The sequence below is a fragment of the Saccopteryx bilineata genome, chromosome 2 (assembly GCF_036850765.1).
Source record: "Saccopteryx bilineata isolate mSacBil1 chromosome 2, mSacBil1_pri_phased_curated, whole genome shotgun sequence".
NCBI lineage: Eukaryota > Metazoa > Chordata > Mammalia > Chiroptera > Emballonuridae > Saccopteryx > Saccopteryx bilineata.
Window position 1 is genome coordinate 161,259,823 of NC_089491.1, and position 26,081 is coordinate 161,285,903.

The 26,081-nt window shown below is 39.4% G+C and overlaps 1 protein-coding gene across 1 annotated transcript in view; it reads left to right on the top strand.

The window, feature by feature from the left end:
- Nucleotides 1-26,081, top strand: part of RNF17 (ring finger protein 17) — a 158,645-nt gene that overhangs the window by 35,253 nt on the left and 97,311 nt on the right. The window contains exons 3-7 of the mRNA XM_066254842.1: nt 9,920-10,011; nt 19,655-19,751; nt 21,105-21,185; nt 22,781-22,881; nt 25,216-25,387. Of these exons, the coding sequence (XP_066110939.1) occupies nt 9,920-10,011; nt 19,655-19,751; nt 21,105-21,185; nt 22,781-22,881; nt 25,216-25,387 (543 nt within the window). The remainder of the gene's footprint in view (nt 1-9,919; nt 10,012-19,654; nt 19,752-21,104; nt 21,186-22,780; nt 22,882-25,215; nt 25,388-26,081) is intronic.

A 26,081-nucleotide genomic window follows, 5' to 3' on the forward strand; every position in this document is an offset into this window, starting at 1 on the left:
GCTATTACTTATTACAAGACTGAAACTTGTTTCAGGAGAATTTAAGAATTAGTGCACCAATAAAACAAAAATATAAGACAGATAGTTAACTAGCACCCAAAATGAAAGGTGTTTGACTATAGAGATACTAGAAAGCCAGGCGGTCATACAAAATAACCACTGTTCTAGATATTATAAATTGTAATTTAAATGATTTGTGCAAAGGTGTCTGCTAATTCAAACTGAATTACCCAGGGCAGGCGGTGAGGACGCCCCTTTGCTTAGTGCCCCACGGGGTTTCCCCCTTCTACTTGCTTAATTGCTTAAAGTAGAGTGCAATGAAGGAAACCACTGGCGGTACATTTCTTAAGAGCCACCGCTAGCTCAATAAATAAAGGTGATTTAAATAATAAAATGTTAATTCACATGTCAAAGATCTCTTTGTACACAACATTTCTTGTGTAGATCTTTCCATCATTTTTAAGCTCGCCTTGCAGAGGACCATCAATTATTTTTAATTTTACGTCCATTCTTTCACGAACTCCATGTTTCCGTACTTGCAACATTGAGAAAATCCTTTCTTGCCACAGTCAAATTGATTAGTTTCTAACTTGAAGTTTAAGGACTGACAGTGTTCACATTTAATATTCATGTCACCAGAGGAATGCTCAAAAATTAAAGTTTCTCCGTTTGAAACTGTTTTAATCCTTTTTGTGTTTCGGTCAGCATTACTCTGTCATTTTTTTGCATTTCTCTCCTGCCTTTGTTCAAGGGACTCATTTTGTCGAGACAGGCTTTTTTGTCTTGCATCTGAGGCAAGCCTTGTTTCTCTATGCTCATCAGTCTCATTTTGCCAAGAAAGATGCATTTGCTCTGCGACTGAAGCAAGCCTTGTCTTTCTCTGATCAGTGGTTTCTTTTTGTAGAGAAAGCTGTTTTTGTGCAGCTTTAGCTCCTTTTCTCTCCTCTTTAGTGCTGTATTTTCTAGGAGGCATTCTTAAAAGAAATTACATTAAGACGTAGTTTTTATGTAAAACAGATGATTGCCAATGCAAACAAATGTTCACCTTCCCCCTGACATGCTCAATTTGCGTTCAGCCTTAAATTGTTTCAAAAGCAGATGATTGCCAATGCAAACAAATGTTCACCTTCCCCCTGACCCGCTCAATTTGTGTTCAGCCGTGGCAACTTCACCCCATTGGCTAGTACAGTTACGCAAGCAACCAATAAGCTATCAGCGACAAATAGACACTTAAGCCGCATATAATAAAGATTATTACACAAGACAAGGGGAGAAACCTAGCAGGGTGCCCTGAAGCTAATTTGAGAATAAAGAGAATAATAGTTTGCTACTTAAGATTGCTTTTTAGTCAGAAGCTTCCCGTTTTAACACAAAAGATCAGACACATCTAAACATTAAACAAAGGACTTATATACAAACACACACAAGCGCGCTTTCAGAGACGAGGGAAGGGCTCCCCCTCCTGGCCACTCAGGTGCACGCAGGCTGCATTCTGCAGGGACTTTAAACTTTAAACCCAGGAATTTTAGAATTTAAGAGTAAGGAAAACAGCCTGACCAGGCGGTGGCGCAGTGGATAGAGTGTAGGACTGGGATGCAGAGGACCCAGGTTCGAGACCTTGAGGTCGCCAGCTTGAGTGCGGGCTCATCTGGCTTGAGCAAAAAGCTCACCAGCTTGGACCCAAGGTCGCTGCCTCCAGCAAGGGGTTACTGGGTCTGCTGAAGGCCCACAGTCAAGGCATATATGAGAACGCAATCGATGAACAGCTAAGGTGTCGCAACGAAAAACTGATGATTGATGCTTCTCATCTCTCTGAGTTCCTGTCTGTCCCTATCTATCTCTCTCTGACTCTCTCTCTGTCCCTATAAAAAAAAAAAAAGAGTAAGGAGAACAAAGAAGAATGAGATCTCGACAAACACAGAGACGTCTCTTGGAAATCTTGGGTCGAGATTAATCAATCCAGGTTAGCCCAGCCTCCACTCATTCAGTGCGATGTGAGACTGACTAATCCTGGACAGACTTAATCTCCATTAGCCTTTCTAGAGATAGATACATTGTCCCCACTTACATTTCTCTTTCTCTAGAGAACCCAATGTCTCTGAAGGCCCGAGGCAGAATTGGTAGACCTAGTCCACTCAGTCCACTCCTAATAATGACCAAATATGCAAACACAAAACCGCGATAGAAGCTAATGAACCGCCTGACCTGTGATGGCACAGTGGATAAAGTGTCAACCTGGAAATGCTGAGGTCACTGGTTCGAAACCCTGGGCTTGCCTGGTCAAGGCACATATGGGAGTTGATGCTTCCAGCTCCTTCCCCTTCTCTCTCTCTGTCTCTTCTCTCTCTGTCTCTCTCTCTCCTCTGTAAGATGAATAAATAAAATTAAAAAAAATTAAAAAAAAACTGATGGACCTGGTCACTTTCAGCTCCTACTAATTGTCTTTTCCACAGTACGAGCAGATATCCCCCAGAGTTCAAGGCAGGACCTAAAAACTTTCCATTGACATCTCGGTCTTGAAAAGCCTGCGCGAATTTACGACCACATCTGATCTGTTTCCCACAGATCAAAAACATAAAGACTATAGACCAGTTACAGACTGCAAAATAGTCTTGAAAGCCTTACTTACTCCACCGGGGTTCCACATCCCCGGAGTCCCAAATCAGCAAAGCCCCCAAATCCACTTTACCTACATTCTAGTCCCAAACAAATTTGACCAATACCAGCCTCAGACAAAAAGCAAAAGCAAGTATTCCGAGGAAAGCCAGAAAAATTCAGCAAAGCAGAAAGAGTTGTTTTTCTTACCTCCTTTATTTCTCTGCCAAAGTCCAAATTGACGAATTTGGGAACTGGGGGTGTCTACCAGAGAATTGTCCAAACCCCACAGGAGGACTGGGAGCCCTGGAAGTCTCAGGTGGCGTGCCTCTCCTTGGCTCTCAAGCGGGCCCCGGGCAGCTCCCCGTAGAGTTCATCCGATTCAGGGTGCCTCTACCTGGTGATGCAAAACACTGTGTGCCCGGCGTGGGCACCAAATGTTGTAAAGTAGCTAAATCCACAAATCCGCAGGTGTTCGTAGAGGCACGTAGTCCAAATAAGTTTTTGAAAAGTGTTTTTAAAGGAGGAAATTTATTAAATATGCCGGTCGCATATGGCTGACACAGGGCAACAGACCCAAATTGTGCAGCCCCCAAAAACAGTTCAGGGGCTGTTTATATACTCCTAATTATACATGGGAGGGAGAAAACCTGACATCACAGCATAAGTTTATACCTTTGTTTAGAGATACATACATTAATTACATGCTTTCAGGGAGAGAGGGGTGGTTTCCATGGGAACAACTGCCTGCAAATAGTCCATCAGCCCAAGAAAAGATTTAATTCTTTTCTCCCTAAACCTGGCTAGCCATTGACCCTTCCCCCATAGGTATAGGGGAAGGTCAGGAAATCCAAATCTCCTTCCTCTTTCTGCATTTACAACACAATGCCATCTTGGTCTTAATGCTAATCACACAAATATAAGGATTATTTTCAAAATTTCTCTTTTCATGCTTAGCCCAAACCAATAAAATGTTTTTAAACTTCCTAAAATATTCATATTCTGTAGCTTTTGGCACCTTATAACACCAGCTTTATTCACCTCTGTTCCTCATCTTCTCTCTGCACAAACTGGCTTCTCCCTCAGCACTCCGCCATCTTGGCTGCCTCTCCTCTCCTCCACATGCCCTTTTTCTGACCTCTTTCAGCATGGGCTCCCCTGCCCTGTTTTATAGTGTAGAAATCAAAACTTTTAATCCAATATACAAACAGGGAAGTCTCTGATACAAAGTCACTTATCTGAGGCATAAATGGGATTCCTGGCTGCTTCTCCTCCCCTCTGTGTGGCCTTTCTCTTTGACCAACAGTGGAGAAGCAGATGGGCGCTTCTCCTGTGTGCCCTGACTGGGAATCGAACCCAGGGCTTCCACATGCCAGGCCAACACTCTACCGCTGAGCCAGCCGGCCAGGGCCTGTGGTGTGTGTTTTTTTTATAACATAAGAATGAGACAGCACTCGAACTCCAGGTGTGCAGGCTTTATTAGAAGAGAAAGACCTGGCGGGGCACTTCTCCAAAAGGGCCCCCAAAACAGACTGAGGTAAAACTTTATAGGGTTGGGGATAGCCTTGAGCAAAGGTGTGCTGGTATGTTCTTCAGCTTTCTGGAATACTCCTCTTTGGGGTGATTGACCAGCTTCTTGGAATTCCTTTGTCCCAGGGGCGATTGTCCAGTAATTAAGGGTGGGGTCAGGCAGCCAAGTGGAACAGCAAAAGGGCAGTTGTAATTCATGTATCTATCACATCTTTTCTCTGCCTTTGATTGATATTAATGTCTATTTAATAATAATCATTCTGTAATTTTACGCAGCAAGATGGAAGATTTTGTTTCAAATAGGATCATTCTTAGGTATCTGTTGGTCAAATAAGTTTGCTCACTTATAGTTTGTATTGGGTGTGCGGGACAAGCTGTAAGTCGGCCAGGTTGTTATAGCCTAAGGCTTAGTTTTAAGACTAAGCTTTTCCCCACACCCTTGACTGATTGTATGATGTGGGGTGGTGCACTCTCATGAGGAATCCCACCATGCCTCAGATAAGTGACTTTGTATCAGAGACTTCCTTATTTGTATATTGGATTAAAGGTTTTGATTTCTACACTATAAAACGGGGGCAGACCAGGAGCTTACTCTCTCTCTCGGTTCCTGAGATTAACATAAGTGTGATTACGTTCTAGGAGGAGCCCATGCTGTAGGAGAGCAGAGTAAGGCCATGTGGAGGAGAGGAGAAGCAGCCAAGATGGTGGAGTGCTGAAGGAGAAGCCAGTTTGTGCAGAGAGGAGGAGATGGGGAACAGAGGTGAATGGGGCTGGTGAGCTAGAAACTGATTCTAGGAAACTCGGATAAGTCAGTAGCTTTGTGTTGGGCAGATAAAATATATTATGCTCACTTTGTTAAAGATGGCGCTGCCCACGTGGAGGCTGTTGCCCAGGTGATATTAATGTGTGTCTCTGTGGGCAGGCAGGATCTTTGTAGCCTGGGGCTTGGTTTTGGGATTAAGCCTTTCCCACCCTTTTTGATGTGGAGTGGTACAATCCCATCATGTCTCTGATAAGTGACTTTGTATTAGAGACTTCCCTATTTTGTATATTGGATTAAAGGTTTGGATTTCTACACTATAAAATGGAGGCAGAACGGGAGCTTACTCTCTTGGTTCCTGAGATTAGCAGAGAGGAGAGAGCAGAGAAAGGCCATGTGGAGGAGGCCAGGAGAAGCAGCCAAGATGGCGGAGTGTTGAGTGAGAAGCCAGTTTGTGCAGAGTTTGTGCAGGGAGAAGGAAGGAGATGGGGAACAGAGGTGAATAAGTCTGGTGAGCTAGAAACCTTTGATTCTAGGAAACTCGGATAAGTCAGTAGCTTTGTGAGCACTGAATGAGTGGGTTTTGGAGCCCAGTGTGTGTATTTCTTGCCCGCTGGGTGCAAGCTAGGATTAAAGACTGGCCCACCAGTTTTTGGCTCCATTGTTTCTTTACTGACTGTCCGAATCCAATGCGAACCTGTACTGGCCAGGTGGCTGTGATAGTGGCCATGGCTACTGGCTTTACACTTTGTGAGCGCTGAATGAGTGGGTTTTGGAGCCCAGTGTGTGTTTTTACTTGGCCACTGGGTACAAGCTAGGATTAAAGATGATGACCCACCATTTCTTGGCTCCATTGTTTCATTACCATCCATCTGAATCAAATGTGAACCTGCATGGGCCAGGCGGCTGTGATGGTGGCCGTGGCTACTGGCTTTACAGTATCATTCCAGAGATGCTGGCATTTAATTGATCCTTTGGACCTGACTCCAAAAATACATTGTGCATGAGGAAAGGATAAATTATCCATTGAATAGATACTTAATATATACTAAAATCCCATGTGGATTGTAAGTGCTATAACCTACAAATTGAAAAGGTAAAGTGGAAGGAAATATAGATCATTTCATCTTAGATGGGTGAGCCTTGTTAAACTTGTTGCTGAAATCAGAAACCAAAGAAATTCTGGTTATATTTGACCCCAATTTTTATTTACAAGTAACAAAACAAATAAAATAAATAAAATTTAAATGACAAGTCAGGTGGTGAGGGGAGGAAAGCTTTTATTATACATATATTGCAATTTAAAACTTTTTGTACCAGAAAAACAAAATAAAATGTTTTTGTACTGTTTTAACTGACATCTTTTAAATCAGCTGTATTAATATTTTATTTAAATTCTTTTGGGCCTGACCAGGCGGTGGTGCAGTGGATGGAGCGTCAGACTGGGATGTGGAGGACCCAGGTTCGAGATTCTGAGGTCGCCAGCTTGAGCACAGGCTCATCTGGTTTGAGCAAAGCTCACCAGCTTGGACCCAAGGTTGCTGGCTTGAGCAAGGGGTCACTCGGTCTGCTGAAGGCCCACGGTCAAGGCACTTGAGAAAGCAATCGATGAACAGCTAAGGTGTCGCAACGAAAAACTGATGATTGATGCTTCTCATCTCTCTCCGTTCCTATCTGTCTGTCCCTATCTGTCCATCTCTCTGACTCTCTCTTTCTGTCTCTGAAAAAAAAAAATTCTTTTGGATGTAATGTCCTATATTAAATCTGTTGATAAGTTGTCTTTCCATGCCAGCTGCGCTCTTGCAAACATGGTGAATGTTGATAAAACCCATTGGACTTGCTGTGAGAGGTGTGGCAAGCATCAAGCCCACAATGAAATACTGTGCTGTAAAAGAAGGGCAAGGATTCTCTGTTAGCACAGGAAAAGCGGTGTTATGACAGGAAGCAGAGTGACTGGAGGGCAGACTAAGCTGATTTTCTGAGAAAAGGCTGACTCGACAGAGAAGCTGGTGTTGAGGCTTGAATGTGTTGAGTCCAATTACAATTCTAAGAGAATGTTGACTAGAAGAGATGCAAGCGTTTTGAACTGGGAGGAGATAAGAAAAGTAATCCACTGATCCAGTTCTAAGCTTCATATTATGTGACATTATAATCTTGAGAATATGTTCACTTAAAAACATAGATCTGTTGATAGTAGTAACCTACCTCTTACTATGAAATGTCAAGATAAAAGGAGATAAATGAGGAGGCACATAGAAATGAAGGTTTCAGCCCCAGCCCCCAGTTTTAGGGGGAGGGTTTCTTAAAAATAACATTTGGTCTAATGTGATTTGTTAAAGGTAACGCATTTCCCCAATTATCTAATAATACATGGCTATTTTTGGTATATCACACTTTAAACTGTTATAAAGTATTGCACCTCAGATTCTGAAAGGCACCATACCTCACTTCATCGAGTCCACGTAGAGACACCCAATCCAGATAAATTTTGAAAGGTTTTATTAGAGGAGGAGATTTATTAAATATGCCAGGCGCATATAGCTGACACGGGGCATCAGACCCAAATCGTGCAGTCCCAAACATAATTCAGGGGCTGCTTATATACCCTGATCACACACGGGCGGGGGAGATCATGACATTATGGCACAATCATTAACAAGATTATAACATTTGTCTAGGGCAGGGGTAGTCAACCTTTTTATACCTATTGCCCACTTTTGTATCTCTGTTAGTAGTAAAATTTTCTAACTGCCCACCGGTTCCACAGTAATGATGATTTATAAAGTAGGGAACTTTACTTTATAAAATTTATAAAGCAGAGTTACAGCAAGTTAAAGCATATAATAATAATTACTTACCAAGTACTTTATGTCAGATTTTCGCTAAGTTTGGCAGAATAAATCTTTATAAAACAACTTACTATAGTTAAATCTTTTTATTTATACTTGGGTTACTCTGCTACTGCCCACCATGAAAGCTGGAACGCCTACTAGGGGGCGGTAGGGACCAGGTTGACTACCACTGTCCTAGAATATCAGTATTAATTTGCAGCTTTTTGGTACCTTACAACAAAACCTTGATGGAATACCATCTTCCCCACCAAAGATGTATATTTTAATAGAAGACCATAACATTTAATCATCTGCTTTCTTTCTCTTAGCAACATTAACTTACTCTCATGAGAGTCTCCTGCATCACTTTTAATGGCTGCATAATAAACCATTGTACTTTGTACTTAAGTGTTGTAATCCTTAACTAATCCCTTTGTTAACATTTAGGTGGTTTTCACTGTCTTTACACAGTTCCTCAAATCTACCTCTACCAAAAAATTTTCACTAGCAACTTCGGTTTCTTTCTAGCTCCAAAAGATATTTGTCATATTTGCGTTACTATTTGGCAGTTTGATGGGCAAAAATGGTATCTCCTTGTTTAAATTGAAATTCCCTGGCAACTAGTGAAATTGAGCAATTTTTCAGATGTCTTCAACAGACCCTTTCAGAGGCATTGCACCTTTTCCTTTTGAATCGTCTTTTTTCTAACTTACAGAAATACTTCATGTGATTGTTAACACTTTGTCCTATGTATTTGTTTTCTCCCAATCTTCCACTTTTAATTTTTTTAATTACATTTAGCCTTTCAGAAATGTTTTCTCTTTAGTCTATTTCCCCTCCTTCGTGGCCTCTAGGTTTTCTTTGATAAGACCGTCCTTTTCATCTCAAAGTTGTATATATTTTTAAATGATTATATAATTTTTAAAAAGTATATACTTGATCTTTTATAATATTCATATATGATGTGAGTGGGTGTCAACTTTATTCTTCAGAATGATTAGCTGACTTCCCTAGAATATTTATTGAATAATTCTTCCCCTATTTAATTGAAACATCACTTGTATTCTGTATTAAGTTCTTATGTATCTTAAGATATCATTAACATACCTTAAGATATCATTCTAAAACTTTTACAGTAAATTTTTTTTTAAATTTTTCTGAAGTAAGAAGCAGGGAAGCAGAGAGACAGACTCCCATATGCGCCTGACCAACTGACCAGATTCCACCTGACAAGCCCACTAGGAGGCGATGCTCTGCCCATCTGGGGCATTGCTCCATTGCAACCAGAGCCATTCTAGCACCTGAGATGGAAGCCATGGAGCCATCCTCAGCGCCTGGGCCAACTTTTCTCCAGTGGAGCCGTGGCTGCAGGAGAGGAAGAGAGAGACAGAGAGAAAAGAGAGGGGGAGGGGTGGAGAAGCAAATGGGCACTTTTCCTGTGTGCCTTGGCGGGGAATCAAACCTAGGACTTCCACATGCCAGGCCAAGACTCTACCACTGAGCCAACCAGCCAGGGACTACAGTAAATTTTTAAAGTACTGTTGCAACCTGACCAGGTGGTGGCACAGTGAATAGAACATCTGACTGGGATACAGAGGACCTAGGTTTGAAATCCCGAGGTTGCCAGCTTGAGTGCAGGCTCATCCGGCTTGAGCATGGGGTCTCTGACTTGAGCGTGGGATCATACAGTAGATATGACCCTATGGTCACTGGCTTGAAGTCTACAGTTGCTGGCTTGAGGCCAAGGTTGCTGGTTTGAGCAAGGGGTCACTTGCTCTGCTGTAGCCCCCTGCTCAAGGCACATATTAGAAAGCAATAAATGAATAACTAAGGAGCCACAGCGAAGAGTTGATGCCTTTCATCTTTCTACCTTTTTGTCTGTCCCTCTCACTAACTCTCTCTCTCTTTGTGTCTGCCAAAAAATATATAGTATTGTTGCAAATTCTTTCCTTTAGAATTGTGGTAGAATAAAATGTTTTTGTTAATTTAATGTTATATTTAATTCATAATTGCCAAATTACCAATTAAGATAGGGTAAAGACATTATAGATATACAATTTTTTCTTTGAATTAATGAGGATTTAAGGATCCTTGAGGCTATTATCAAATTTATCTGGGAATGGCACCCTAGTTGTTTGAATTCTGGATAAACAGAATTTATTGAATGGCTTTCTGGTTTTGGTTTTTCTTATTATGTCCTAAGGTTGCTACAACTATAACTACAAGACCAGGGGACTACCCAATAGATGGATATGTTAAAGAAGATTCTTTTATGGACAAATCACAGCTTAAAACGTATGTTCTTTGTGCACTTATTTTAGTATTTAAAGTTTTATATATTTCTGAAAGAGTAATTTTAGCATTACTAATAAAATGTCCTTGTTAGGTCAATGTTTCTAACCCATTGTTTTTATAGAGTGCTCTTCAATAAAGTTTATAATTTATCTCACTTTTTTTTTCTTCAATTTTTTTTAATTAAATTTAATGCAGTGACATTGATAAATCAGGGTACATATGTTGAGAGAAAATATCTCTAGATTATTTTGACATTTGATTGTGCTGTATACCACTCCCCCAAAGTTAAATTGTCTTCTGTCACCTTCTATCTGGTTTTCTTTGTGCCCCTCCCCTCCCCTAACCCCTCTCTCCTTCTTCACCCCATCCCCCCTCCCCCAACCCCCCGCCCCTGTTGCCATCACATTCTTGTTCATGTCTCTGAGTCTCATTTTTATGTCCCTTCTATGTATGGATTCATCTTAGTTTTTTTCTGATTTACTTATTTCACTCCGTATAATGTTGTCAAGGTCCATCCATGTTATCGTAAATGATCCGATGTCATCATTTCTTATGGCTGAGTAGTATTCCATAGTATATATGTACCAAAGCTTTTTAATCCACTCGTCCTCTGACGGACACTTGGGCTGTTTTCAGATCTTCGCTATTGTGAACAATGCTGCCACAAACATGCGGGTGCATTTCTCCTTTTCAAGCCGTTCTATGGTATCCTTGGGGTATATTCCTAAAAGTGGGATAGCTGGGTCAAAAGGCAGTTCGATTTTCGGATTTTTGAAGAATCTCCATACTGTTTTCCACAGTGGCTGCACCAGTCTGCATTCCCACCAGCAGTGCAGGAGGATTCCCTTTTCTCCACATCCTCGCCAGCACTTATTCTGTGTTCTTTTGTTGATAAGCGCCATTCTGACTGGTGTGAGGTGATATCTCATTGTGGTTTTAATTTGCATTTCTCTAATGATTAGTGATGTTGAGCATTTTTTCATATGCCTATTGGCCATCTGTATGTCCTCTTTGGAGAAGTGTCTATTCATCTCTTTTGCCCATTTTTGGATTGGGTTGTTTGTCTTCCTGGTGTTGAGTTTTACAAGTTCTTTATAAATTTTGGTTATTAACCCCTTATCAGACGTATTGTCAAATATGTTCTCCCATTGTGTAGTTTGTCTTTTTATTCTGTTCTTGTTGTATTTAGCTGTGCAAAAGCTTTTTAGTTTGATATAGTCCCATTTGTTTATCCTGTCTTTTATTTCACTTCCCCGTGGAGATAAATCAGCAAATATATTGCTCCGAGAGATGTCCGAGAGCTTACTGCCTATGTTTTCTTCTAAGATGCTTATGGTTTCACGGCCTACATTCAAGTCTTTTATCCATTTTGAGTTTATTTTTGTGAGTGGTGTAAGCTGGTGATCTAGTTTCATTTTTTTGCAGGTAGCTGTCCAATTTTCCCAACACCATTTGTTAAAGAGGCTGTCTTTACTCCATTGTATTTCCTTACCTCCTTTGTCAAATATCAGTTGTCCATAGAACTGTGGGTTTATTTCTGGGTTCTCTGTTCTGTTCCATTGATCTATATGCCTGTTCTTATGCCAGTACCAGGCTGTTTTGAGTACAGCGGCTTATAGTATAACTTGATATCAGGAAGTGTGATACCTCCCACTTTATTCTTCTTTTTTAAGATTGCTGAGGCTATTCGTGTCCTCTTTTGGTTCCATATAAATTTTTGGAATATGTGTTCTATATCTTTGAAGTATGTCATTGGTATTTCAATCGGTATTGCATTGAATTTATAGATTGCTTTGGGTAATATAGACATTTTAATGATGTTTATTCTTCCTAACCATGAGCACGGTATATGCTTCCACTTGTTTGTATCTTCCTTGATTTCTTTTATCAATGTTTTGTAATTTTCCGAGTACAAGTCTTTAGTCTCCTTGGTTAAGTTTACTCCTAGGTACTTTATTTGTTTGGTTGTGATTGTGAAGGGGATTGTTTCCTTAATTTCTCTTTCTGACTGTTCATTGTTGGTGTATAAAAATGCTTCTGATTTCTGAGTATTGATTTTATATCCTGCCACTTTGCTGAATTTATTTATCAGGTCCAGTAGTTTTTTGACTGAGACTTTAGGGTTTTCTATATACAATATCATATCATCTGCAAATAATGATAGTTTTACTTCTTCTTTTCCAGCTTGAATGCCTTTTATTTCTTCTTCTTGTCTGATTGCTGTGGCTAGGACTTCCAGGACTATGTTAAATAAGAGTGGTGAAAGGGGGCACCCCTGCCTTGTTCCTGATCTTAAGGGGATTGCTTTTAATTTTTGCCCATTGAGTATGATGTTGGCTGTGGGTTTCTCATAGATGGCTTTTATCATGTTGAGGTATGTTCCCTGTATTCCCACTTTGCTGAGAGTTTTGATCATGAATGGGTGCTGGATTTTATCAAATGCTTTTTCTGCATCTATTGAAATTATCATATGGTTTTTCTTCTTCTTTTTGTTTATGTGATGAATCACATTGATTGATTTACGAATATTGTACCAGCCTTGCCTCCCCAGAATAAATCCCACTTGATCATGGTGTATGATTTTTTTCATATATTGTTGGATCCGGTTTGCTAATATTTTGTTGAGGATTTTAGCATCTATATTCATCAGAGATATTGGCCTATAATTTTCTTTCTTTGTGTTGTCTTTGCCTGGTTTTGGAATCAGAATTATGCTCGCCTCATAAAAGGAGCTTGGAAGTCTTCCTTCTTCTTGAATTTTTTGAAATAGTTTGAGAAGGATAGGAGTTAGTTCTTCTTTGAATATTTGGTAGAATTCCGTTGTGAAGCCATCGGGCCCCGGACTTTTCTTTGTTGGGAGTTTTTTGATAACTGTTTCGATCTCATTTGTTGTAATCGGTCTGTTTAGGTTTTCTGATTCTTCCAGATTGATTTTTGGAAGATTGTATGTTTCAAGGAATTTGTCCATTTCATCTAGGTTGTCTAGTTTTTTGGCATACAGTTCTTCATAGTATTTTCTTACAATATTTTGTATTTCTGTTGTGTCAGTTGTTATTTCTCCTCTCTCATTTCTAATTTTATTTATTTGAGTCCTCTCTCTCTTTTTCTTGGTGAGTCTACTTAAAGGTTCATCAATCTTGTTTACCTTTTCAAAGAACCAGCTCCTAGTTTCATTCATCCTCTGTATTGTTTCTTTAGCCTCTATGTCATTTATTTCTGCTCTGATCTTTATTATTTCCTTCCTTCTACTACATTTGGGCTTTACTTGCTGTTCTTTTTCTAATTCTTTTAGATGCAGGGTTAAGTTGTTTATTTGAGCTTTTTCTAGCTTCTGAAAGTGTGCCTGTAGTGCTATGAACTTCCCTCTCAGCAACTGCTTTTGCTGTGTCCCATAAATTTTGAGTTGTTCTATGCCCATTGTCATTCGTTTCTAGGAATTTTTTTATTTCTTCTTTGATCTCATTCTTAATCCATTCATTATTTAACACCCTGCTATTTAGTTTCCATGTGTTTGAGAATTTTTGAGCTTTTCTGCTGTGATTCATTTCTAGTTTCATGCCGTTGTGATCGGAGAAAGTGCTTGCTATGATTTCAATCTTCTTAAATTTGTTGAGAGCACTTTTGTGCCCTAACATGTGGTCTATCCTAGAGAATGTACCATGAGCACTTGAAAAGAATGTATATTCTGCTGCTTTAGGGTGAAAGGTTCTGAAGATATCTATTAAATCAAGTTGATCTAGTGTTTCCAATAAGTCTGCTGTTTCTTTTTTTTTTTTTTTTTTTTTTTTATTTTTTTAATTTTTTAAATTTTTTTATTTTTTTACAGAGGCAGAGATAGACAGGGACAGACAGACAGGAACGGAGAGAGATGAGAAGCATCAATCATCAGTTTCTCGTTGCGCGTTGCGACTTCTTAGTTGTTCATTGATTGCTTTCTCACATGTGCCTTGACCGCGGGCCTTCAGCAGACCGAGTAACCCCCTGCTGGAGCCAGCGACCTTGGGTCCAAGCTGGTGAGCTCTTTGCTCAAGCCATATGAGCCCGCGCTCAAGCTGGCCACCTCGGGGTCTCGAACCTGGGTCCTTCCGCATCCCAGTCCGACGCTCTATCCACTGCGCCACCACCTGGTCAGGCTGCTGTTTCTTTATTAATTTTCTTTCTTGAGGATCTATCTAGTGATGTTAGTGGGGTATTGAAATCCCCTACTATTATAGTATTGCTGTTGATCTCGCCCTTTAAATCCATCAAAGTCTGTTTTATATATTTGGGTGCTCCTATATTAGGTGCATAGATATTTATAATAGTTATATCTTCCTGTTGGATTACTCCCTTTATCATTATGTAGTGGCCTTCTTTATCTCTTACTATATCCTTTGGTTTAAAGTCCAATTTGTCTGATATAAGTATTGCTACCCCAGCTTTTTTTTCATTTCCGTTTGCATGAAATGTTTTTTTTCATCCTTTTACCTTCAGTCTATGTGTGTCTTTTGTTCTAAGGTGTGTCTCTTGTAGACAACATATGTATGGGTCCTGTTTTCTTATCCACGCAGCTACCCTATGTCTTTTGATCAGATCATTTAATCCATTTACATTTAAGGTTATTATTGATATGTAGTTGTTTATTGCCATTTTCTTCTTTAGAGGTGTATTCCTTTTTTTGCTATATTCTTTTCCCACTTTGATCTGTTTACAACAGGCCCCTTAACATTTCCTGCAACATTGGTTTGGTTGTAATGAATTCCTTGAGTTGTTTTTTGTCTGGGAAGCTTTTTATTTTTCCTTCGATTTTAAACGATAGCCTTGCTGGATAAAGTAGTCTTGGTTGTAGGTTCTTGTTCTGCATTACTTTGAATATTTCTTGCCATTCCCTTCTGGCCTCAAGTGTTTCTGTTGAGAAGTCGGATGTCATCCTTATTGGGGCTCCTTTGTAGGTGATAACTTTTTTTTCTCTTGCAGCTTTTAATATTTTCTCTTTATCGCTTAGCTTTGGTATTTTAATTATGATGTGTCTTGGTGTAGGTTTCTTTGGGTTTCTCTTTAATGGAGTCCTCTGTGCTTCTTGGACTTGTGAGAGTTTCTCTTGCATTAATTTAGGGAAATTTTCAGCTATGATATGATTGAACAACATCTCTATTTCTTGTTCCTTTTCTTCTTCTTCAGGAACCCCTATGATGCAGATGTTATTTCTCTTCATGTTGTCACAGAGCTCTCTAAGAGTTTCCTCTGACTTTTTGAGTCTCTTTTCTCTTTTCTTCTCTGCTTTCATGCCTTCATTCCAGTTGTCCTCTAACTCGCTGATTCGATCCTCTGCTCTATCTATCCTGTTTTTAATTCCTTCCATTGTAGTCTTTTTTTCTGATATTGTATTTGTCATCTCCGACTGGTTCTTTTTTATACTTGCTATTTCTTTATTTAGGTTTTCAAACTGCCCCTCCATTGTTGTTCTAAGATCCCTAAGTATCCTTACAATCATTATTTTGAACTCTGCATCTGGAAGTTTGATTATTTCCATATCACTCAGCTCATCTCTCAAAGGTGTCTCTTGTGGTTTCATTTGGGTTGCACTCCTTTGTATTCTCATCATGGTGTTTTATTTGTAAAGTTGGTTGAGTCTAGGCTTGGTGTTGTCTGCCTCCAGTTTTCAGTTGTGTTATTTCTAGGTCTCAATTTATCTCACTCTTAATGAATTGGTGTCTCCAGCTCCTAAGGAAGAAGTATTAGTTTGTTTTTATTTGAAGTGAACAAAAAAAAGGAAAGCAAGATTACTACAGCAGATCAAGGCTAGCTGAGGTATGATTCTAGCAGAAGCTGTTGGTGCTGGTTGAGAATAAAGACAAGGAGAAAGAGTAAGAATTTCTCTGTTGACTGTTGAGCATGAGAACAAGACAGTGGAGGACTTTGGGAAGAAGATTAAAAGGTGATTTATAAAAGGAAAACTAATAATTTTGGGGTTTATTCATTTTTTCTTTCTTCCATAAGACTTTGCATATTAGAAAATCCTCTTTTTGAATTAGTGATGCAGAGTTTTTTTTTAATATAGCCCATCTAGAGACAAGCACTATTGTCATTTTTTTTTTTCATTTTTCTGAAGCTGGAAACAGGGAGAGACAGTCAGACAGACTCCCGCACGTGCCCGACCGGGATCCACCCGGCACGCCCACCAGGGGCCACACTCTGCCCACCAGGGGGCGATGCTCTGCCCATCCTGGGCGTCGCCATATTGCGACCAGAGCCACTCTAGCCCCTGGGGCAGAGGCCAAGGAGCCATCCCCAGCGCCCAGGCCATCTTTGCTCCAATGGAGCCTTGGCTGCGGGAGGGGAAGAGAGAGACAGAGAGGAAAGCGCGGCGGAGGGGTAGAGAAGCAAATGGGCGCTTCTCCTGTGTGCCCTGGCCGGGAATCGAAACTATTGTCATTTTTATTGCACCTATTTATTTATTTGTACCTCTCCCTTTGTGAGTCTATAAGCCCTGTTAAGGGCATGAACAACATTTTAGTGCTTTGTACATCCTTGGTGCTAGGCACAGGGTAAGCATTTGATAAATGTTGTTAGATGAAGAACCATGATATTTTGATATTTGTTATAGGTTTTCTGGAGTCATTTTTTGATCTTAGGTATGTTTATATTTACGGGCGACTTGGGATGGATCATGGTGAAAAGTAGTAAAGTTTGCTTTCTGTATCTAACTTCTTAGGGGTTAAAGAACCTTCTTATTCACTGGGACCCTACTCAGATGGCAATTCTAATTTTTTTATAACATTTAACTTTTAAAAATACTTAATATGATAGTAAATTATGTAGGAATTAAAAGAAACGTAGGATACTCTCAAGAAACAATCTCATTTGGAACTTTTCAGTGTTGTTTATGACGCCAAAGCATTTTATCCAGTTCCTCATCTCTCATTCATTTTACTTCCTCAGATTCTAACTTTCACAGCATCTCCCATATCCATAATTTAGTTCCCCTTTTTACTACCTCATTTAAATCTCCTTTTCCCACCTCCTTAGCACTTCCAGACCCTTTCCTGCTCTATAGTTCTTCATTGCCTATCCAAATAAAATAGAAAATTTTTAAGTATTCATGGTTTTTCACATTACTCCTGCAGCTTTTCTGTCCAGACTTGAATGTGCACTTAGACAGAAAGCTGAAGAATAGTTAGTTACTTCTTTGGATGGTAAAACCACTTGGCTAAAGTCTGGCAGCTGGTCATTGACAGAGCCAGAAGTCAAAGTCAGGTTTATTGAATGCCAGCCAGTACTTCCAACTCCTGTATTTGTGTTCTACAAGTCATTTTCTCAACAAATTCTGTGTGAGGTTGTTGGGCAGATAAAATGTATTATGCTCACTTTGTTAAAAATGGCGCTGCCCACGTGAGGCCGTCGCCCAGGTGATATTAATGTGTGTTGAGAATCCTTGTAGCCTGAGGCTTGGTTTTGGGATTAAACCTTTCCCACCCTTTTTCATGTGGGGCGGTACAATCCAATCATGCCTCAGAAAAGTGACTTTGTATTAGAGACTTCCCTATTTTGTATATTGGATTAAAGGTTTGGATTTCTACACTATAAAATAGGGGCAGAACAGGAGCTTGCGCTCTCTAGGTTCCTGAGATTATCATTAGAGGAGAGAGCATAGCAGAGAGCAGAAGGAGGCCATGTGGAGTAGGCCAGGAGAAGCAGCCAAGATGGCGGAGTGCTGAGTAACAAGAGAGTTAGTGCAGAGTTTGTACAGAGAGAAGGAAGGAGATGGGGAACAGAGGTGAATAAGTCTGGTGAGCTAGAAACCTTTGATTCTAGGAAACTCGGGTAAGTCAGTAGCTTTGTGAGCACAGAATGTGAGTGGGTTTGGGAGCCCAGTGTGTATTTTTACTTGCCCGCTGGGTGCAAGCTAGAATTAAAGAAAATGGCCTATCAGTTTTTGGCTCCGTTGTTTCTTTACCGACTGTCCGAATCCAGTGCGAACCTGCATGGGCCAGGCTGCTTTGATAGTGTCCGTGGATTCTGGCTTTACAGAGGTGGTTAAGATAGATCTTTAAAATGTTTCAGGTCCAATGTGAGTCAGTGGCCATGCAGATTTGAACACCGATTTGAGTCCAGCAGGCAACATATTGGGTGAGATAGACTGAGTTTAAACAATGAGTGATAAGGACTGTGGCAAACAAAAGAAGGTTCACCCTTCCAAAGGAGGTAGCTCCTGCTCAGCTCCAGCTTCTTTTTTCCCCCAAGAGAAAAATAGAGATTTAGACTTGAAATTTTCTGACTTTTAAAACATCATGCAAGTAAACTCTGATTTGTGTTCTTGTCTAAATATATATAATATCTGGTATAGCTACCGAGTGAAATTTCAATTTCACAAGTAAGTGAGTCCATTTTAAGTAACCTGATTTTTTCCAAATTACCATTTTCCCCCAAATTACCATTTTTCAAATTAAATTCTCTGTTTCAAGTATATTTATGTTAGGAATTCCTATTCCCTAATATCAGCAGAGTTTTGTTAAATAGTTATGTATTTTAAATAGAAGTATCCCTTGATATCTGATCTATTTCCTTCATAATCTATTTTTACTGTTTTGAAACAGGAAGTGAGTATGGACTACTTAGGGGGTTAATCCACTCCCTAAGAACATGAATGTTCGCTTATTTTTCTTTTTTTTTAAATTTTTACTTTGAAATTAAACTTAATGAGGTGACATTGATCAATAAGAGTACACAGGTTTCAGGTGAACATCTCTACAGCATTTGAACTGCTGATTGTGTTGTATACCCATCACCCAAAGTCAAATCATTTTATGTCACCGTATATTTATCCCAGGTAACCACTTCACTTTTACCTGTGTCCTTGAGTCTCAGTTTTAGAATGTTCACTTTTCAAAGTAACATTTAAACATCATACTTTCTACTGTAAATTACAGGCTTTTGATTATTTAGCAAACACTAAGTGCTTACTGTGTGCTACCAATATAGGGATATAAAGATAAAAATAAATAATAAATAGAACTTTTTTCTTGAAAATTAACTTCTGTAGTAAATTTTTCCAGCCTATAGAAGTACATTTTTTTAATATCTGGCATTTATGTGTTTAGACATTCACTTTAATTAAGCTTAAGGCAGTTTAATGATTATCAACATCTCTACTAAATATCAGGGAGGAGGGGTGGTTAGGAAATTAAAGCACAATTTATACTGTGAGCTATTATGTTTAGAGCTGATTTTAAGAGGTTGGATTCTCTATTAAAATTAAGTTTTATGTGCTTTTCTCTCTTTGCTTATTATTAGATGATTGAGAACCCAATGTATGTGTCATCACATGAATTATTTTTGATAGAGGGTAAAAATCAGAATAGGAGGTTAAAACTGTTATATTAATGTTGGTATTTAAAATATCGTACTTGCCTGACCAGCGGTGGCACAGTGGATTGAGTGTCAGACTGGGACGTGGAAGACCCAGGTTTGAGGCTCCGAGGTGGCCAGCTTGAGCGTGGGCTCATCTGGTTTGAGCAAAGCTCACCAGCTTGAGCCCAGAGTCACTGGTTTGAGCAAGGGATTACGCAGTCTGCTGTAGTCCCCCCGCCAAAGCACATATGAGAAAGCAATCAATGAACAACTAAGGTGCCATAATAAAATATCGTACTTTGACATTTTTCAGGATAAAGAATTGTTCTCAAGACTTTAAAAAGACTGCTAATCAGCTATATTCACCATCCACACACAGGACTGTTTTAAATTCATCAGCTGTAATGGCGGTATGAAAAAATGTTATTTATGAAGTAAGATGAAGCCAGATGTTTCTACTTTGTTTCTGGTAGCTTAACTTTCCTTTCCTCTCAGGGTTCCTATAATTATAAATTATTTTGGAAGCTTAAAGGTAAGAGGCAAACCTATATGTCTTACTTGAACCTCTTGTTTTACTCTTAACTATGCTTGAACATTGGTTCGATTCCCGGCCAGGGCACACAGGAGAAGCGCCCATTTGCTTCTCCACCCCTCCGCCCCGCTTTCCTCTCTGTCTCTCTCTTCCCCTCCCGCAGCCAAGGCTCCATTGGAGCAAAGATGGCCCGGGCGCTGGGGATGGCTCTGTGGCCTCTGCCTCAGGCGCTAGAGTGGCTCTGGTCGCAACATGGCGACGCCCAGGATGGGCAGAGCATCGCCCCCTGGTGGGCAGAGCGTCGCCCCTGGTGGGCGTGCCAGGTGGATCCCGGTCGGGCGCATGCGGGAGTCTGTCTGACTGTCTCTCCCTGTTTCCAGCTTCAGAAAAATGGAAAAAAAAAAAAAAAAAAAAAAAAAAAAAACTATGCTTGAACATTTTTTTTCCTTTCCAAGGCAGCCCATTCCACTTTAGACAACTCTGTTAGTGTTTTTGACGTTTACCTGTGTGTAGCTCCTCCCCTTTGAACTTACTGAGTTTATACTCTGTGAAACTTGTATTAAGTAGACGTTTCTAAATTCTAAGTGTGTTTTTTCCAGTTATTTTATTGGCATTCAAAAAGCCTGAGGGCATATATTGTTGATGATGATAAAGATGATTGTTGGAAGGTTGAGTTTTACCTTTTACTACACCTGATAACTTTAAATAATGTTTTTTAAATTTACGATTAGAAAAAGAAGAAAGTCCAAAATGCTGTTGAATAAAGTGCTAAGTCTTTTTGTTAAGGAGATCTTTAGTGTGCTGGGGAAGAAAGAAAGCAGTTAATCTTTGCTATCTTTTACTTGAATTTAAATTTTAACATAGCCAAATTACCATTTTTTCCTCAAACTGTTTATTTTTACATGTGTACATATATTACCATGATAAATTTTTTGACATGGTTTTAAGTTTCCAAATGGTTACGGGACATAATCTTATTTTTTCAGAAAGTTTTCAAAAAATAAAATCTATAATGCTATAACTAAAACTATACAATGTTAATTATTTTTAATTTTTAGGTAATTTTTAGGATTGAGTGTTAATTTTCTTGCTTGTTTTCAGATTTCTCTAGTGAGTCTGTCTTGCTTTTGTAACCAAAATCGTAGCTTGATGATTTTGGGACTAATATAATGTATCTAAGCATCTATTTTTTTATTTTATATTTGTATATGGTTCCCCTTCCCCATCTCAGGAGACTGAAATGGCAGAAGAAATTGATGAAGCACTAAAGATAGCAGGCAGTAATTTTGAACAATTAAGTACTACTGTAAAAGTAAGCATTTTGAATAATTAAATTCTATCATGAATTTGGGCATGGTCTTTTTAAATGTATATATTTGAATATACTATCAGTCTAGTTAGAACTTAGTACTGAATTATTAAGCATGATAATCTGATAACAGAGAAACATACAGAAGAATGGGAAACTCCCAGGGCCTGCTAGCATTGGTTTTGTAGCATAGTGCTAGCAGCCCACTGATGTGGAAGCTCTATCAAGGAACCATGACTTCTTGTTTCAGAGCATTGCAGATCAACTTTCTAACACTGGTCATTACTTGGCTATAGACTTCTACACAAAGGGTCTTAATTTCTTTTCTCCCTTACCCTATTCCCTCAAAAGAGAAGCTCACTCATTTGTTGACAAAGAACAAGCAACAACAAATTTACAACCAAGTCAATAGGTTGTAACTAATATGGGAATTAAGGCTTCAACTTACAAATTTGGGAGGGGGTACAATTCAACTCATAACAGTCTTCCCTCTACTCTGCCTGCACCCACCAATTCATTTCCTTCTTACATGCAAAATATATTTATCCCATCCCAACTTAGTCTTGACCTATTTCAGTGTCAGCTCTGAGTCCAAAATCTCATCTGAATATTTTCTAATCAGGTATGGGTTGACACTCAGGGGCCAGATTCCTCTTAATGGTGAATCTGTGAAAGTAGCTAATAAAATATTTGCTTCTAAAATACATTAATTGAAAAGGCATAGGATAGATATTCTCATTCCAAAAGGGAGAAATTGGAAGGAAAATAAGGGTCACAGATCTCAAGGAACAATTCTTTGTTTTAAAATGCAGTATGTGGGCCTTGGCCAGTTGGCTCAGTGGTAGAGCGTCGGCCTGGTGTGCGGGGGACCCGGGTTCGATTCCTGGCCAGGGCACACAGGAGAAGCGCCCATTTGCTTCTCTACCCCCCCCCCCCCTCCTTCCTCTCTGTCTCTCTCTTCCCCTCCTGCAGCCAAGGCTCCATTGGAGCAAAGATGGCCCGGGTGCTGGGGATGGCTCCTTGGCCTCTGTCCCAGGCGCTAGAGTGGCTCTGGTCGCGGCAGAGCGACCCCCTGGAGGGGCAGAGCATCACCCCCTGGTGGGCAGAGCATGGCCCCTGGTGGGCGTGCCGGGTGGATCCCGGTCGGGCGCATGCGGGAGTCTGTCTGTCTATCCCCGTTTCCAGCTTCAGAAAAATACAAAAAATAAAAAAATGAAATGCAGTATGTGGAATAGTTAATATTTTAAAACTACTTGGATTAAAATGCTACCTTTTTAGTTTAATGAATGGTTCCAGAGAGAAATTCAGCTGTTTAACATGACTAGTTTCATATAATGACAAAAAAGAACAAGAAATATGTTTTAAAAACATATTTAGTGAATTTTCTAGGCCTTTAGGCCAGTTAATACAATGCTAACAGAGATGTGGCAAGTATCTGGATTTGAAGTGGAACTGTGTGACTTACTCCATTTTTATCATCTCATTCTGTTCTTTTGTAAAGTCTTGAAAGCACCTCTTATTTTCAAAATTATGTTGAACAGTAAAATTTCTACAAAATAAAAATACCAAATGAGGTCTTTGTATTATGTTTCTCCCAGATGCTTGAATACATACACAACAAAACAGAAGAGGAGACAGTCAGTCTTTTAGAGGATCTGCAGAAACAGTTTGATCAGCTTTTCACTTCTCTTGATTCCAGGTAGTAAAAATATAGACTCAATGAAACTGAAGTCTTTACATTAACTTGTCATTTCATTTTTTTATGTGTAAGATTGAAGTAATGCATAATTTTTAAAAAGGTTTAGAAGGTAGGAGGTAGTCTCCATAGGCTGATTATTACAATTTAAATTCAAGATGAAGAAAATTTGTGCACTTTTAAAATTATTTGGGCTATTTGTCTTCTGGTTCCAAAGCTAACTGTTAAAATAAATAAGTTTCTTTCTATTTATTTATTTATTTATTTATTTATTTTACAGAGACAGAGTGAGTCAGAGAGAGGGATAGACAGGGACAGACAGACAGGAATGGAGAGAGATGAGAAGCATCAATCATTAGTTTTTCATTGTGCGTTGCAACACCTTAGTTGTTCATAGATTGCTTTCCCACATATGCCTTGACTGTGGGCCTTCAGCAGACCGAGTAACCCCTTGCTGGAGCCAGCGACCTTGGGTTCAAGCTGTTGGGCTTTTGCTCAAAGCAGATGAGCTCGTGCTCAAGCTGGCGACCTTGAGGTCTCGAACCTGCGTCCTCTGCATCCCATTCTGACTCTATCCACTGCGTCACTGCCTGGTCAGGCACAAGTTTCTTTCTTAAAGCAGTAAAGAAAACTATTTACAAAATCTAAATCTGTGTTGTAAAATTCAGCTTACATGTATTTTCATGCAAACATTTTCTTGTATATAGTTTCATCATTTTTGTATGTGTGTTAATTTGCAACAGCAAATAATGCTCTAGTACTTTCAAATGCTCATTTCTAAACAAATATACAGTTATATATCTATCAATTTTTGGAAACTCTTTGATATGTATGATCTTCAGTAATCTAATTGAGACTTTACATTTGAAGAAACAGGATCCTAAAGTTGTGACATGTACAAAGAAATATATTAATAATGGTACTTGTTCTTTTGACTCTTAGTTCTTTTATTCTTTAATATCATTAAAATACCTAGAACATAGGCTCAGTACACTATCAGTGAATAAGCTCATATTCTTTTTTTCTTTGTTTTTTTTGGGGGGGGTTGTTTATTTTGTTTTTTTTTAGGTGATAGACGGGGAGATAGTGAGGCAGACTCCCACATGTGCCCCACCAGGATTCACCCAGCAACTCCATCTAGGGCCAGTGCTTGAGTACTGAGCTCTTTTTAGCGCCTGAGGCTGATACACTTCAACAGAGCTATCCTCAGCACCTGGGTCAAGCCGCTTGCTGTGGAAAGGGAAGAGGGAGAAAAAGGGAAGAGGGAGTGGGGGAGGAGCAAATGGTCACTTCTCCTGTATGCCCGGACCAGGATCAAACCCGGGATGCCTATACATCAGGCTGATGCTCTATCCACTGATCCCCCAACAAGGGTCATATTTTTGTTTGTTTGTTTGTTTGGTGGGGTTTTTTAAGGAAATTTTAATTGCCATAATAAAGTAATTCCACCATAAGCCCAGAAAATATTTTTAGTAATGATGTGCAAGTAATAAATAAATATATTATTAGCCTTCCTAAGTGAGTACTTTGAAGATTATAGTTAATTGATGCCTAAGTTCAGGTTTGGTGAAGTCTTTTTTAAAATGTAATATGTGCCTATTGATGGAAATTTTTAAATGTGTAGGTAGATCCCATTGAGAGATGAGAGAGAGTATAGATGTGTCTTTGAAATGGCACTAGTGGCCCTGGCCGGTTGGCTCAGCAGTAGAGCATCGGCCTGGCGTGTGGGGGACCCAGGTTCGATTCCCGGCCAGGGCACATAGGAGAAGCGCCCATTTGCTTCTCCACCCCCACCCCCCTCTGTCTCTTCCCCTCCCGCAGCCAAGGTTCCATTGGAGCAAAGATGGCCCGGGCACTGGGGATGGCTCCTTGGCCTCTGCCCCAGGCGCTAGAGTGGCTCTGGTCGCAGCAGAGCGACGCTCCGAAGGGGCAGAGCATCGCCCCCTGGTGGGCGTGCCGGGTGGATCCCGGTCGGGCGCATGTGGGAGTCTATCTGACTGTCTCTCCCCGTTTCCAGCTTCAGAAAAATACAAAAAAAAAGAAAGAAAATGCACTAGTGACTACAAGATAGTGAGGATATCTATTTTAAGGGGAATAATCTAGAGTCTGTCTTAACCTTGTTATTCTGTGACAGCTGATTTGCGACATTTCTATAAGTTATAGACTACTTTTTCTCTAGTTATGCATACATAGCTTTCAGTTCAATTGAATGATTCATTTAACCATGCTAAGTTTGTAAACTAATGAAATTACCCTTTGATACTGTTCAGTTACTATAATTTACTTTTATATAAATGTTATAAAATTCTTCAAATAACTTTGGTATCTTATATGAAGGAAAAAGATCTTGAATGAAGAAATAGTGAGAAATACAAGTGATTATTTATCAAATGTAATAATGGCTAAAAACTGCATTGAAGAGAAAAAAAATGATTTGGATGCAGCAATGAAGATAGCAAGAGAGTTGAAGGTAACACCTTCACTCAGGACTTATTGTGACCTTAATCAGGTAATTTTAATAGTTTGTGATGTAAATTATTATTTTCTCCTTTTTTTAAATTTTGATCTTCCAGTTACAGTTTACATTCAATATTATTTTGTATTAGCTCACATGTGCAGCATAGTACTTAGGCATTCATATATTTTACAGAGTGGTCCCCTGACATTTCAAATACCCACCTGGCACCGTACATAGTTTTTACAGTATTATTAACTATATTACCAATGTTGCCCTTTACATCCCTATGATTGTTTTGTAACTACCGATTTTTACTTCTTAATTCCTTCACCTTTTTCACCCAGCTCCCAACCCCCCTCTCCCAGCTGGAACCGTCAGTCTGTTCTCTGTATCTATGAGTCTGTTTCTATTTTGTTTGTTCATTTATTTTGTTATTTAGGTTACACATATAAGTGCAATCATATGATATTTGTCTTTCTTTGTCTCACTTATTTCACTTAGCATAACACCATCTAGGTGCATTTATGCTGTTGCAAATGGTAAGATTTTATTCTTTTTTATGGCCAAGTAATATTTTATTATATATAAGTACCACATCTATTTATTCACTTGCCTATTGATAGACACTTAGGTTGCTTTCATAGCTTGGCTATGGTAAATAAAGCTGTAATGAACATAGCAGTGCAAATATTCTTTTAAATTGCTGTTTTGAGTTTCTTCAGATACATACCCAAAAGTGGAATTG